Raw genomic sequence first — 15,939 nt, 5'->3', positions numbered from 1 at the left:
ACATGACCACTTTTTTTTTTTAAAAGGTCATATTTCCATGGCCCTTTGTCATAGATGCTTACTCATCATTTCAATTGATAGAAGACATCCTGAAATATGGGTAGATCCTTAGATTTTACTGCCATCTCATTTTGCCTTAATTGCTTCCAGGACAACTTAAGCAAAAAGTGTTTCATCTTACCCCGTTCTCCCCTACAGCTTTATAAACTATGGTCTTCTACCATCTCTACAATGATACTATAACTGTAGCCTGTAAAGTTTTGCCTCTGCATAGGGTATGTAAAGTAGGAGTAGGTTAACCTAACCTTCAAGAGTATATCATGCTGCACATAAGCCAAAGTTGCCAAACCAGCTTCCTTCCAGGAAAAGCACAACAGGCAGTCCAAGGCAAGCATGTGCTCTTTAGCCTAATAATTTTGATGAATGGCCCAGTTATATAATGTGTGGCCTTGTTGAATATTTCTACCCAGAGGTGGTTATGACCATACAAAACCACACCCCTTCTTTCCATAGGCTACTCTTTTCCATCTCTTAATCACTCTCTTTCTAAATTCAATAGGTATACCCAATACCCATACATTTGTTTAAATCCAATATGGTTTGCAGCTTTACTGGCATGATATGGAAGCAACAAACTAGCCATTGTTCATGTTTTCTCGTTCTACCCTCCCCCTTTTCCCAACTGGATCTTCCTCTGCAGGCTTTCTCTGTGCTTCTCCATCTCTTTCTGTCTCTCCATGTCTACCTACCTACCTCCTCCTCCCCCCTCGCACATTTCTTTGCCCCCTCCTTGTCACCCCAAACTCATCTCTAGCTGTTTCGACTAGTAGGTATAGAGAACTATCCTTCCACTAGCTCAATTTACAACGTCGGCATTTATCATAAGGGAATTATGTAATGAAAAATGTTACAGAGCTCAGTCAGCACACGTGGATTGTATTAGTTAAAATAGACTGAAGTAATGTCTGTTCGTGGAGCAAGGGAGAATGACAGATCACAGAAGTTGAAAATTACATAGTAGAAGTTAAACCCCAAACCTCATGCCGCCGGTTCATTCATCGTCGTCAGTCGTTCAGAGAGCTGGAATTAAAACTCAAATTGGATTATTTTAAACATTTCTTGTGTTCATTAACAGGCCTCTTTAATTGTGGGAATATTTTCGATGTGACAGTGCTTGTGGAGTGCATACGTTGATTTTGTTTTGAACTGGAGTTCATTCATTCTGCAGCGGCTTCTGCGAAAACCTGACTGCTGAACTGTCAGTTGATCTATCAAAACTGATTGCGAAGATTGAGTTATATTCACTGTTGTCCATGATTGGATGCTCCTGTAGGATGTGGCGTACTTTTTGGTTGTTGGTTTTATGTTGCGCTTCGGACAGTGGAGTGCGTTCTGTGCTCGGTGGTGTGGAAGTGAAGGGAGCAGCTCAGTTTACCCAGGAGAAAACTGCAATAGAACAGCAAACTCCGCCGACGGTGGCTGAAGTCGTGGCAAATGAGGGAAGGGCAAGGGCCATTGGGAAGGATATGAATATCGAGGCTACAGGGAAAGATACCCAACATGGAGAACTTCAGAAACGAAGGACGGATGCTCAGGTCGGGGTTAATACAGAGGGAATAGCAGTCTCTCAAGCGGGGATGGGAGAGCAGCAGCCAACTACAGATACCCTGGAGGATGAGGTGGACAACCAAGAGAACATTATGACCCAGGTGAGTAGCTTATAAACAAACCATGAATCAAACCACAGGCAAATTGAACATTTGCGCAGGCACTACCAATGTTAACCCATACAGACGCTGGCCTTGCACAGTTGCACTACATTTCTTACGGCTGTCGTCCTCTGACATACAGTACGCTAGCTTATTGAGCGGCTGTGTGTGCCTTTTACGCACAGAATGTACGCACAAAGAAATGGGCGCGTAATTATCTGGTAATTCTCCATTCTCCACCTATCAGCGTGATGATTGGCAATCTCCAAGCTGCGTACGCCCAGAGCCATAGAGTGAGGCTCTGCGTACGCCCAGCCATATGCGTATGCCTAACAATGCATAATTATGATAATCACACTGCTGAGAAAATTAGTTCCTTTGATTATTCTTACTTGATACTTGTAGACATGTGAATTTACTGGAGTGTGTACACTAGGTCACTCATTTCCTGATAGAGTTAAATGTGTTGTCTCTTCTTCATGGCTACACACTGGTCCACTCCTGGGGCTGGGAGAGCTTACGGTCAGCCTACTGTAGTAGTAGTAGTATACTACTACTACTACTATAGTAGTAGTAGTAGTAGTAGTAGTAGGCTACTCAAACAAAGTCTAACAGGAAATTATGTGAAATGTAACGCACAGTAGACTGCCCTGCCATGTGTATGAAACTTATGTTACTTAGGCCTACTAGGGCCTTTACTGTTATCCTAATATATGTTAACGACATTACATCAGCTTGTGACTGCAACTTGTTCCTGTTCGCAGAGGACTCAGCACTGCTGGTCTCGGACAGGAACAAGCTGCAGGTTGAAAAGGCCCTCAGCTCTGAGCTCGGTAGAATCTGCACCCGGCTCGCTGATAACAAACTATCTTTACACCTGGGAAAAACTGAATCCATTCTCTTTGGTTCAAATAGTAATCTCAGCAATGCTGATGACTTCTTGATTAGAGTGGGTGACAATATTATCACACAAAAAGATGAAATTACCTACCTAGGTTCCATCCTGGAGGCAAAACTTTCTGGTGATAAAATGGCCACCAACATAATCAAAAAAGTCAACCAAAGAACAAGATTCCTATACAGGATCTCCTCACTGGTCAACAAAAACACCTTGAAGACCCTAACGGGAGCCCTAGTACAAGGTTTCTATAGAGCACCGAAGTCTGACGTCACTTTCAGTAGAGGGCGCCTATACACAGGTTCATGTATTTTTTTATTTGCAGTGAAATCTCCATAGGGCGATTTTAGGTCGCTTCATATAAGAACTGTGTTTGAAAAATAAACCGACCACCCCGGCCTTTCTGTCAGGGGAGTGGCTGTGCGTCGTTAATGATGTCCATTCATATTTGATACAGCCAGTTTCTGGAGAAAATGGAATTAATGTGGCCGCAAAAGCCTTGAAACTACATATGAAGGCAATGTCGCTGCTAATATAAGTCATACCCAGCTGTCAACACATTGCGTTCCTGAGATTCCTCGTTGACGTAAGCTCAACTGGTGGTGACTCGACTCGTACTAACCACTTAAATAAAAATAAACGTAATTAACATTCGGTTTCTGTTGTGCGACAGGCAGATGCAGCCACCCTGCCTACCCGGAAATGTAGTCTCTGGGTTGTTTGAATCGTTTCTAACGCTTATTTTGTTACTCTTTGGGTATATTTGTACAGTTCCACCTTCAGTCGATGCTTCATATCCATATGAGTGAAAAGGCTGGGGGTTTATTTTTCAAACACAGTTCTCATATGAGGCGATCTAAAATCCCCCTATGGAGATTACAATGCAAATAAAAAGTACACAAACCTGGGGACTGACGCCCTCTACTGACAGTAACGTCAGGACTTCGGTGCTCTATGACTATGCATGCACCTCTTGGTACCACAGCACCTAAGGCCCTTAAAACAAGGCTCCAGACTTCCCAAAACAAACTGGTCAGGTTACTACTTGGCCTCACTCCTCGAACCCACCTCACCCCTGCCCATTTTGACAGACTGGAATGGCTTAGAGTTGACGACAGAGTACAGCATCTTGAAATGGGTCCACAAGATTCGATATAGCACCAAGATACCCATGTATGTATCTTGTCTAAATGTCTAAATACTTCCTTAATGTCAACGAAGTCCACACCCATAACACCAGAGGGAGCTCAACAAACCATGTGCAACCCAGATTCGGCACAAACAAGGGACTAATTTATTTTTGCTCCTATGCCACTAAAATGTGGAACGCATTACCAACAGTCATTAAGACATGTGAATCCCTTGACTCCTTCAAAACTGCTCTCAAAGGGCACCTACAGACGGCTGCAATTCGAAACTGGCCCCCGTAAAACCTGAATCCACAACCCACCCCTTTTTCCCCTTCACTGTATATGTTTTTTTCTTTCCCTTTTTACCTCCTCTATGATGATTTCCTGATTTTAGCTATATAGAAGAGTATATTTGTATGTCTCTAATTGTTATGATGAATTGAACATCGTGGGCCCTATTGTAAACAATACTTTATGGTGTCGTCCACAGTTACAGTTTTGTATTGAGTTGTGCTTGAAATGTACTGTAATTCTCTGGAAAGGTAACCTCTAAAATGTATTTTATTTCTTCTTCAGAATTGTATTCATGAATGGAATCTGATTCATTAGCTCGATCATTACTGTTACTTTTGAATTACTTACACTTCAAAGCTGACACAAAGTAAAATATTTATTTTATTTGACAAGACAAGAGTCACATTTGTACTCAACAGAATTAGCTTTGGAGTGGTAAATTGAGACCAGAAGTAGATTACTTATGTTTGAGCATGTCATAAAATGAGGCAGAAAGATGCTGTGAATAAATGCCCTCTTGTCTTCCCCCAGTTGCTAGGTGACTATGACAAGGTTAAGACCATTTCTTCAGGGTCTGACTGTGTGTGTCGCTGTATCGTCCGACCGATCAAACGCGCTGCCTGCGACCGCATCCATGACGATGACCCTACCACGCCTCTCAAGGATTTCTACACTGTGGAGACGGTCACCAAGGGAACAGACTGCAAAAAGTGTGTGTGTTTGGCCCCACCGTCAGCTGTGAACCCCTGTGAAGGAGAGTACAGGTTTAAAAAACTACAGGAAGCTGCCAAAGATGATATTAAGGTAGGAACACAGATAGGCTAGGAACACAGATAGGCTACACACAAACTCTCTCTCACACACGCATGCATGCACTGAGTGTAGCCTAAAATAAGATAAGTCCTTTATTGGTCCCGCTGGGGCAATTTGGGGTGCACACACAGATGGCACCAAAGACAATACAGCAGTGAAAAACAGATTACAGGGCAAATAAAAAGGTACAGCAGCCTACTTACTACTTACAGGTACACATACATGCCCAAAGGCTGAGTCAGCCAGACAGTCAACCAGCTGATGTCCAGTTAATCAGAGACTGTTGCCGGGAAACTCAGCCGCTCTGGGCTGGCAAACAACAGGTCACATTGAACTTGTTTAGAGATAGCCTTGCTAGGTAACAGCTGTCCTATGTAACAACTTGCACATGCAAAATGATTAATGTGAGGCATGTCGGCAGATGACCAGATAGGGGGTGAAAACGTTGCATGTCTTCCACTTTCTCTACCTCAGTTTATGTGCTGTCTGTCATGTCTAAGTAAAACAGTGTGTGTGTGTGTGTGTGTGTGTGTGTGTGTGTGTGTGTGTGTGTGTGTGTGTGTGTGTGTGTGTGTGTGTGTGTGTGTGTGTGTGTGTGTGTGTGTGTGTGTGTTTATAGCTCGCTGCCATACTTGACCTGCTGGAAGGCTCTCTGTATGGAATGGACTTGCTGAAGCTTCACTCTGTCACCACCAAACTACTGACCAGAGTAGACAACATGGAGAAGGTACATGCATGCACACACACGTGTCTTGTAATGGTCGTCTATTTTAATGATTTTAAAGATGAAATGTAATGTGTTTTGGAGTATTTAAGTTGGGGCGGATTTTGAACGAACCTAGCTTTCTGTCATACCTCCATGTTTCCAACCTTCAAACACCGGCTGTCCGGTGTCCGCACGTCTTTTATCCGTCTTCTATAAGCACATATTCTGGCAATTGTCGAGTACCATCACCCGCCTAGATGTCCCGTCAGTTCACAAAGTAAAAATCACACCCGTGTAAACTGTGAAGTGAGGGGCGCTCTTATAATCGTACATCATCATGACGTAACATGTCGGTTTTCTCGTCCACAATCCACATATGACGTACATTCTCCATTCATTGTCAATGGGAATTTAATGTTTGTGTAAGACGAAAATGCTTGTCATAATATTATGCTCTCAAAGGGTGAAAGAAAATTAAAAAATATTTTTTAATCTTTTAATGTCTGCTCCAATGTAAATTTCCCCCTTGGGGATTATAAAGATTTAGTCTATTCTGCTTTATTCTACTCTAGCCTACTCTTCACTCTGCTCTGTAACGCTTGTCTATAATCTATGATTTAACGTGTGTTCAGTGTTGACTTGACTTTAATGCCTGGTCTTCATTCTGTGTTATTCTGCTCTCTCCAGGCTTTCTCTGGCAACTTCACAGAGAGAATGAGGGAGAAAGAACGAGTGAAGGAGAAAACGAAGGAGAAGGAAAAAGAGAAGGAGAAGCGAATACAGCAGAAGAAGAAGAAGAAACTGAGCGATTCGGATCGTTCCGGACAGAAAGAAAGCGCTGCTGTCTATACCAACACACAGGTACATATACTGTATGTCCCTGTATCGTAACATCTGTTCATCTGTTTACTACCCATCTGTCTGTTTGTTAAACTGTTTACCTGCTTCTCTTATCTCATTTGACCCCCAAGTTTGGTGCCCTGTGCTGCAGCACCTAAAGCCCTTCCATTAAGCTGGCATTGAACCTAACCTAACCTAACCTAACCTAACCTAACCTAACCTAACCTAACCTAACCTAACCTAACCTAACCTAACCTAACCTAACCTCACCTCACCTCACCTCACCTAATCTCGCCTCATCTCATCCTGTTGCAGAAGAATTATGAGGAGCGCTTTGTGGGAGGCCAGCCGAAGAAGAGCCAATCACAGGACGGCCTGGAGCCTCAGCAGCCAATGAGAAACAAAACGGGAACTCAGCAGCCTAGCAAAAACAAGACGGAATCACAGCAGCCAATCAGAGACAAGAATAGCATGGTGATCAGGGGCGTGACCTTCTATAAGGCAGAGGGAGAGAGCCAACAAGGGGAGCAGGAGGAGGAGAAGAGAGGAAGAGCAGAGAACAGTAAGTTGATACTCTCTCAACCAGAGCATTTCAACAATGTCCATATTACAATAAAGATGGCTGTGCATAGGGCCCTATCTTGCATGCCACCACCTTACCCCTTACCTAAGGGGTAAGATATTTGTTGGGTCTTTTTGCCTTTATTGATAGACCCACGACACGCTGTCAGGCTGTCAGGATTACCAGCCTAGGTGCCTGGACCGGCCGGCCCAGGCCATGCCTAAACCTTTTTTAAGTGTTTTGTACTATTTTACAAAAACATTTGAAATTGTTCAAATAAATTGTTCAATGTAGTGTCCAATCTGGCAATGAGTTTTCCTTACTGTATGTGTTTTACTAATACTACTGTACTGCATGCAACTCGACATCATTTCAGTTGTAAACAAGGAAAAATATGATGGCAGAACTTTAAAGACTGACAGACCACCATGGTACATACAGCCAGGCAGTTTCCATTGGCTCGTGTTTGTGAAGTAATATTACACAGGGAGTGTTGACTTCTACTCCAATTGCTTACAGAAGGCTTTGCAGCCTGCATACTGACCGATACATTTAGGTGCCCAACTGCCCATCAAGTTTTCCAAACAGGCTGTAACAGGCTTGTATAATTTGAGGATGAGTTGTGCAACCACTCCTATAGACAGCTATGTGTGTCCCTGGGTCTGTCCCTGGGTCCCTGGGTCTGTCAGTCCTAGCACAGCCTAACACACAGACACAGACACACACATGCCAGGGAGGAGGGCTTGTACAGTACAGTACAGTACAGTACAGCACAGCACAGCACAGCACAGCACAGCACAGCACAGCACAGCACAGCACAAGTACAGTACAGGACCACTCACTTCAGACGGGTCTGATTTTTATTTATATTTATAGGTTTAGGGATAGGGATTGTAGGTATGAGCTGAGAGGTGAACTTAACTTTAAACAACCAAGGGTTGGCACTACTTTGAAGAGCATGTGTATTTCTGTTCGTGGGGTGAAGCTGTGGAATGGCTTGTCCGAGAATTTAAAACAAAGTGTAAATCTAATTCAATTAAAAAAAAGGCTTAAACAGGCGATATTCTATGCTGAAGAATTGAATAAAATGCTAATGTGAAATGTATAAGTGAACGATTAGGGATCCAAGTATGAACTTTATGCTTTTGTCTGTTAGTGTTTTGTTTTTTGTTGTTTTTTCCCCAGTTTTTTGTTTGTTTGTTTTGTTGTTTTGTTTGTTATTTTTTCTTGTGGTTGTCTTATTCTTTGTTTTTTATGTTACATCCAAATGTTGATTGTTTTGTAGACCCTGTACATGTTGCAAGATCATAGTAAATGGCATGAACCCCATAGTCAACAAACAACAGGTTAAATACATGTTTAAGTAATTAGAGTGTAAAGAAAACAATGAAGTGCTACAAAGTAACTAGGGATCAACAACAAACCTAGTATCTGTCTAAAAACATCATTCTTAGCATTTGTGGTCAAGCAAACAATATGTCTATCTATTATGTGAACAAGTAACCAACATACATCTGAATATTACAGTATAACTACTGTAAAATAAAATAAGGGTTAACATTATGAAAACAGCTTGAAGGAATGGTTTAACATTGGAAACCTCTCCCCTTCTCTCTCCCTCCTCCATCTCCTTTCCAGCCAGTAAAAAGACCATAAGTAGAGATGCTTCAGTGGACTTGCTGGTCTCGGACCAGCTGCCTCTGTCTACCCAGAAACCCAGGCCATCCACTATCATTACCCGAAAGCCATCCACCCACGGCTCTGCAGGGAGACCAGATCTGCCCCCAACCACCTATGCTCCAACCCGATCTACAACCTTAACTACCACCATCAAACCAACTACCAAATTGACTACTACACCAAAAACGACAAAGCCTTCTACGACCACGACCAAACCTGCCACTACGACAAAAAAAGCCACTACCACTAAACCAAGTACCACAAAAGTAGTGACAACAACTACTACGACGACAACTACTACTACTAAACAAAGTACTATGACAACTACTACACAGCCCCCAAACAGTTCAGCTACCCCTCCTCCTGTCACACAAGCCAATGCTCCGCCCTTTGCAGCTGGTGTTGCCCCACCCCTTGATGCGTTGTCCACTGCAACGGAATCCCTCGGGGGAACTAAAAGCCGACTTAGCTGGACAGAGAGCCCTGCAGACAAACCAGCAACTACCAAAAAACCTGGTATATAGACACATGTACACAAACATTGTATTATATACAGTATACATAAGCATACACATTGTATTATACAGTCATATATCAAAGCGGAAGATATATACCGGTAAATGCATTTAGAAAGATAGAAAGACAGGCTAACCCACTCACAAACATGCACGCTTGCTTGCTTGTGCGCGCACGCACGCACACACACACACACACACACACACACGCACACGCACACGCACACACACACACACACGCACATTCAACATGGTTGTTGTGTTAAAAGTAATATCAAAAATGTAACTGGTGGAAGTCGTTTCCTGTGAACAAGTGTTTGTGTTTGTGTGTGTGTGTGTGTGTGTGTGTGTGTGTGTGTGTGTGTGTGTGTGTGTGTGTGTGTGTGTGTGTGTGTGTGTGTCGCACATACGTGTAGGAGTGTGTAAGGACACTGTAGCCAGCATCTCAGAACCAGTCCAACAGAACTCCTTTGGCAGTAGTGATGGAGCCTGGATGAAAGATGCTCGTGGACATGGCAGCGTGATCTACACTACTAATGGTCACTATGGTAATAACCTCCAGGAATTCAGAGATATGGAAACCTTCAAATCAGGTACAGGAATGTGTGTGTGTGCATGCATGTGTATTTTATGGATATAGTAGTAGTAAGAATAGAAGATTGGTTAGATAATATAGGTTTGTGGGCATTGTGGAAATTGTAAAGTTACTGTTCAGTACCCTACCACTACAGACAAAATGTCTCACCACTGAGTGCTCACTGAGGAACAGTAATAATTGAGCAGGGTATTGTTGGACACGTGTCATAGGTCTATGTCCCCCGAGAACCGAAAATAATAACGTTGCTACTTTCCCAATCAGAACACAAAGACATTCCAAAACATCCGTCATGGCTACCAATCAGGGGTCATCAATTTGTCCGTACACGGACAAATGTGTCCGTGGCAAAGACTTGTTCTTGTCCGTGGCAAATGTTTTATTTTGTTTTTAACACACAATTATAATGTTCTTATTTTGATCATAATACATGTCAAGTCTCCAGGTTTTCTTTCTTCGGAATATGTATTACACTGATTTACTACGACACTATGGCACATTAGAATATGTATTACACTGATTTACTACGACACTATGGCACATTAGAATATGTATTACACTGATTTACTACGACACTATGGTACATTAGAATATGTATTACACTGATTTACTACGACACTATGGTACATTAGAATATGTATTACACTGATTTACTACGACACTATGGCACATTAGAATATGTATTACACTGATTTACTACGACACTATGGCACATTAGAATATGTATTACACTGATTTACTACGACACTATGGTACATTAGAATATGTATTACACTGATTTACTACGACACTATGGCACATTAGAATATGTATTACACTGATTTACTACGACACTATGGCACATTAGAATATGTATTACACTGATTTACTACGACACTACGACACATTAGGATTCCTACTAGTACTCTAGTGGTTCTCAAATGTTTTAGGATTCCTACTAGTACTCTAGTGGTTCTCAAATGTTTTATTTGCAAGAACCCCCTTAACTCTGAGAGTGTACAAATGGAACCAAATGGAACCGAATTAGCTTGGAGACTTATTACTGCTGAAAGCTCGATACTGATTAGTCAATTGATTGGTCTTTTATTTCCTGACAGCAGGCTGCTGTTTTCAATAACTATGGAAGTGGAAACTTTATTTAAAAACCTTATCCTTATGAATATTCATAAACATCACAATATTGATTTCACTCATAATAAGCACGGTTTTATTTTTGCTATGGAGCATAAGTCACATAATGTATGTGCTAATCAGCCTGTAGAGTTCTAAGGGTATATACGTTTCTTTCTCTCAGGCCAGGCCAGTAACACCTACAAGCTGCCCTACAGTTTCACTGGCACCGGCCACGTTGTGTTTAATGGAGCCTTTTACTACAACCGTGCCTTCAGCAGGGATGTTATCAGATATGACCTGAGACACAGATATGTAGCTGCCTGGACCACACTGGACGATGCTATACTAGAGGAACATGTTCACAGGACACAGACAGAGGTAGTTGAGAGAGAGAGAGAGAGAGAGAGAGAGAGAGAGAGATTGAGAGAGAGAGAGACAGAGAGAGAGAGTGTGTGTGTGTGTGTGTGTGTGTGTGTGTGTGAGTGAGTGAGTGAGTGAGTGAGTGCGTGCGTGCGTGCGTGCGTGCGTGCGTGCGTGCGTGCGTGCGTGCGAGGGAGAGTACAAGATTTAGCATGTGATGCAGTCACAAGGCTAACATTAAACAATTAACAGTCCATAGTCCAACATGGGTCCATGAATGTGTGTGTGTGTGTGTGTGTGTGTGTGTGTGTGTGTGTGTGTGTGTGTGTGTACAATTTGTGGTAAAAGCTCTGCTCCACCCCCCCCCCCCCCCCTTTTCTTCCCTTTTTTTTCTTGGAAGGACACGATGGGCACTATGCACATAAACAAATTTCACCCACTTATTTACTTAAAAAACTGTGATGTGACAATAAAGCTGATTGTGATTCTGTACCTCAGGTGGAGTTTGCTGTTGACGAGTCAGGACTGTGGCTGTTGTACCCGGCTCTGGACACAGAGGGCTTCCACCAGGAGGTAATGCTCCTCACCCATCTCCGCCCCAGGGACCTTCAACCGATCCGGAGCTTCCGCACGGGACTGCGGCGTGGCCGTTATGGCGACTCGTTCCTGGTGTGTGGCGTGCTGTACGCGGTGGACAACACAGAACGCATTTACGCCAACGTGACTTACGCATTCGACACACACACGCTCACGCACACCATGCCCAGTCTGGCCTTCACAAACATGCATGCACACACCTCTCAGCTCAGTTACTCTCCATTGGACAAGAAATTGTACGCATGGGACAATGGACACCAGATGACCTATGGTGTCATCTTCGCATATTAGCACAACAGACACACCCCTTGGGTGGAAAGACAGGATGGATGAACGGATGAACGTATGGTCAGAGGCACAAAGAGATGTATGTATGCTAGGATGGTAAGGTGGCATGAAACAGAGGGGAGAGGAGAGAGACAGATGGAAGAATGAAGAGATATTTTAGGACTTTGTGTCACAGTGACTGTTGATCAGTCCAATCATGCGAAATGGTTTTGAAGCCTGTCCTCACGTCAAGACACCGGAAATCAATGTCCGTAAAACCATAAATGTCAATAATTTCTTTAAAGTCAAATTTCATCCAACATGGGCTGTATTTTGTTAAAATTATAGTTTGACTTTAAAATATGAATGTATTTGTGGTTTTAACGAACATCTGTGGCATGAGACCATGTTGCACTTCTTGTATAAACCTCAGATGACGCTCTGCACAATACCTAATGAGCCACTTTTATTACAAGTAGGCTTTTTATTTGTTTTTTTGTTTTGTTTTGTCAATGTTCTTTTCCCCCAGTTCATGAGCACTACTATTCTCAATTAACCAGACATTCCATCTTTGGTCGAAAAGTTCCGGGGCAGCTTTAATTTTTGTGGGGAAATCTAAATTCAATATGGGCTAATACCAAGGGGGCAGGCAGACTTTCCAACGTTGAAGCTCTGGGTCCTAGTGGTAGGAGGAGGGACTACAGGCGGACCCGTGGATTCATGACCGGGAAACCCCGTGCAGCTGGGCTTTAACGTTGAGCGCTCGGTTGCCCTACGTCACTCAGGACCTCAAAGTTGAGGTCCTGGGAGGGACTTCCGGCAGTCTTCCGGGTGCTTCAAAACGCCACTGAGCAACTTCCACTGACATGAATAGCTGGGGGGGCGGAGCTTCGCGCCAGTTCAGTCTCTATTATATATATACTCTATGGCTAATACAGCGATGAGAACAAACCTGACAAACCTATATCGACCATTGCTTTGAAAACAAATCATGGCACTGTCCAAAAATGAAGGCCTGCGCTCAAGGTTTTCTATTGGTTCTGCAGTGCTGTTATTTAGACAAAAAAAGTCTTTCCAGTTTTAGCCCCAACATTGAATTTTGATTTCACCAGACAGGCACATTAGGCAAACAATCGTCTGGCTAGGCAAGACCAGAGTGTAGAGTAGGAGAGTAGTGACACGCTTTGATCTTGCCGCAAAGCGGGTGCCTATGGGCTATAGTTCCAAACATTGCTCCTATGGCTGGAACTATCCCATTGAGATAGAATGAGCACGTCCACATTCCATTGTTACAATGGGAGTCAACGCTAGTGTCTCCACTCTCTTACTATATTACTCTGGGCAAGACTAAAGCACTCATGGTTGTGTTTAGTTAAATCATGGCACAATCTTCTTGGCCACAATCACTTCCCATATATCTCTTTCCTCTTCTTTGAAGTACTGCAATGAACCTTCTGAGAAGACTGGAAGTGAAGCCGCATGGTTCCAACTTGTTGCATTTGATTATCAAACAGCTGTCCACCAGTTCTCAGTTTCCATGATAATATTCTGCCATGACTTCATAGGTAAGATCACCCTAGCAACACAATGTTGTAGTTTTAAGAAGACATACACAAATTATCTAATTTGCTTCTCGTTCTGGTGCAGATTTTAAGTGCTTCCCTGCTATATCTCTATAGCTCCCACAGCAAAGAGATACATGAGTATGAGCAAGAATCTATAGATTGATGTAACAGTTACATACTTCAGGATATCCCTGTGATGACTGAGAGAGGGCATGCAACTGCATTAGCAGTTTCCTCAATTTGTATGGAACAGGTTTTTGTTTTAAATGTAATGTTTTAAGGTCTGTACTAATTCACACATGTAGCCTCTAGGCAAACCAACCAAGGATTGGATGCAGCCACGTACTGTAGATGCTTGTATTTTCCATATTTTCATACATATAGTATTACGCTAGTATGTATTTGCCATTCACCCCTGAAACATCATGTTTCGGCAAGTTTCACAGTAGCGATTTAGTGATACTAGTCTGACAACACTAGAGAGTATATTTGGCTTTTTGGACATTATAAAGTATTGTTCTGTATCTTTACTCGACGATGTGTTGACCGATGCATTAGGTTATATTAGTATATGACCAGACAAGGCAACCAAAATCTGCAATAACCTCTATGTCCTGACAGAATGTTTAGCAGGCTAATTTTGCCAAGTAGCAAATGCATTTCTAGTCAGTAAACAGTCTTTGGCTAGAATTATGGCTACTATTGCTTTGCAAGTTGCAACATGACGTACCTGGAGGTAAACACTGAACGCGTCAAATACTTTCATGCGTGACAAAAAACGGCCTCTTTATTCCTGTGTGTGGTAGAGTAGCAGTCTGTTATCCTGTATAAACAGAGACTGTATGTTTCTATACTGTGTATATGTCTGCTTAGCTCATTGCATGTTCGTACATAAATACTTCGTACTGTAGTAACTGTACCATGAGTACATGAATCTTTCGTATCATCGTTTGGATTCAGTTTGAGTTCAAACCCTCTAACCGTTTGCTATTAATTCATTACGTAATTGCTATTGAGCTTCACAGGGAAATGGAACCCAGAAGTCAAATTTACTTCCTTTACATTGTTTTGTAAGGATCATGCAACAAAGTATAATGTATATTATTCACCACAACTATGACAGCTTTATTCTCACACCCCATTGATATACTATACACAGCGCTGGTTCACTGTTTACCTGCCATGCTATCTACCCATTGTGTCTCATTGGGGAATAGAACCCTTTGAGTCCTTGTAGTGTTACCGTCGTTTTCAACCTACAGTATTGAGCAACACAGGAACACCTGTCCTATAAAACAGCCATCGAAAAAGCTCCAATCAAATAATTTCCGTAACACTGCACTGCAAAAAGAGTGTTAATTTAACTCAGAGAGTGTAAACTACACTTTCTTATTCTCTCTTTATTCTGCAAGGTACGACTTTTTTTTGTTAAAAAGATAATTTAAATAGCCAATAGCTATTGAAATTATCTTTTTAACAAAAGAAAGTCGTAGATGGGCAGACCCCTCTGTTACTAAACAAACACCCTATAGCTATTAGCTATAGGGTGTTTGTTTAGTAACAGAGGGGTCTGCCCATCTCTCCAACTCTTTGGAAAACAGAATACATTTTTAGGTCCAAACAGGAGAGAGGACTAATAAATCAGCTTCAGTTTTACCAAATGTACCTGTTTATCCTGTATGAGTCATATCACCTGATTGGATAAAGTTTGTATCCCAAAATGAAAATGTATTTTCTGTTTACTAAAGAGCTGGAGAGACGGGATAACCTCGGAATATAGTTATTTATCACGAATAATAATCTCTTGCACAACAGTTCAATTAACAGGAGTTTTTTGCAGTGTGCCTGCTTGTACGTGGTTAAAAGAGAATCAGCAAGACAAGGTTGTTTCAACTGCTCTGCTAGGAGTTCAAATGTATTTCTTTTGTATTAACTGTAATTTATAATAAAGTTTTTCATAAAACAGCCAGGTGATTGGTAAATACCGTACACACAAACACACATTTTGTCAAACAAGATCTAAATCTTCCCCGTTCCTATCAATCCCTAATTTCTTGCTGTTGCTTTAGCTATCTTTCTTGTGCCCCCATTTGCTCCTCTCTCTGTCCATATAGTTATCTTACTGTCAATTCTATTTTGTCTGTCTGTCTGTCTGTCTGTCTGTCTGTCTGTCTGTCTGTCTGTCTGAAGACAGACAGACAGACAGACAGACAGACAGACAGACAGACAGACAGACAGACAGACAGACAGACAGACAGACAGTCTGTGTGTGAGTCTCTCTCTCTCTCTCTCTCT

General features: G+C 42.2%; 1 protein-coding gene across 1 annotated transcript; it reads left to right on the top strand.

Moving 5' to 3' along the window:
- Positions 1-836: 836 nt before the first annotated feature.
- On the top strand, positions 837-12,696 carry olfml2bb (olfactomedin-like 2Bb). Its single transcript, XM_079529424.1, has 9 exons — positions 837-1,709; positions 4,563-4,835; positions 5,464-5,571; positions 6,238-6,411; positions 6,706-6,952; positions 8,591-9,148; positions 9,564-9,740; positions 11,037-11,233; positions 11,714-12,696. Exons 1-9 carry the CDS (start codon positions 1,314-1,316, stop codon positions 12,101-12,103), a joined length of 2,520 nt encoding a protein of 839 aa, XP_079385550.1. The 5' UTR covers positions 837-1,313; the 3' UTR covers positions 12,104-12,696.
- The last annotated feature ends 3,243 nt before the right edge of the window (positions 12,697-15,939 follow it).

Source organism: Electrona antarctica, assembly GCF_951216825.1.
Source record: "Electrona antarctica genome assembly, chromosome: 19".
In the NCBI taxonomy this organism is placed as follows: Eukaryota; Metazoa; Chordata; class Actinopteri; order Myctophiformes; family Myctophidae; genus Electrona; species Electrona antarctica.
The sequence above is the reverse complement of the archived record's forward strand: the minus strand, read 5'-3'. Positions and strand labels throughout refer to the sequence as shown.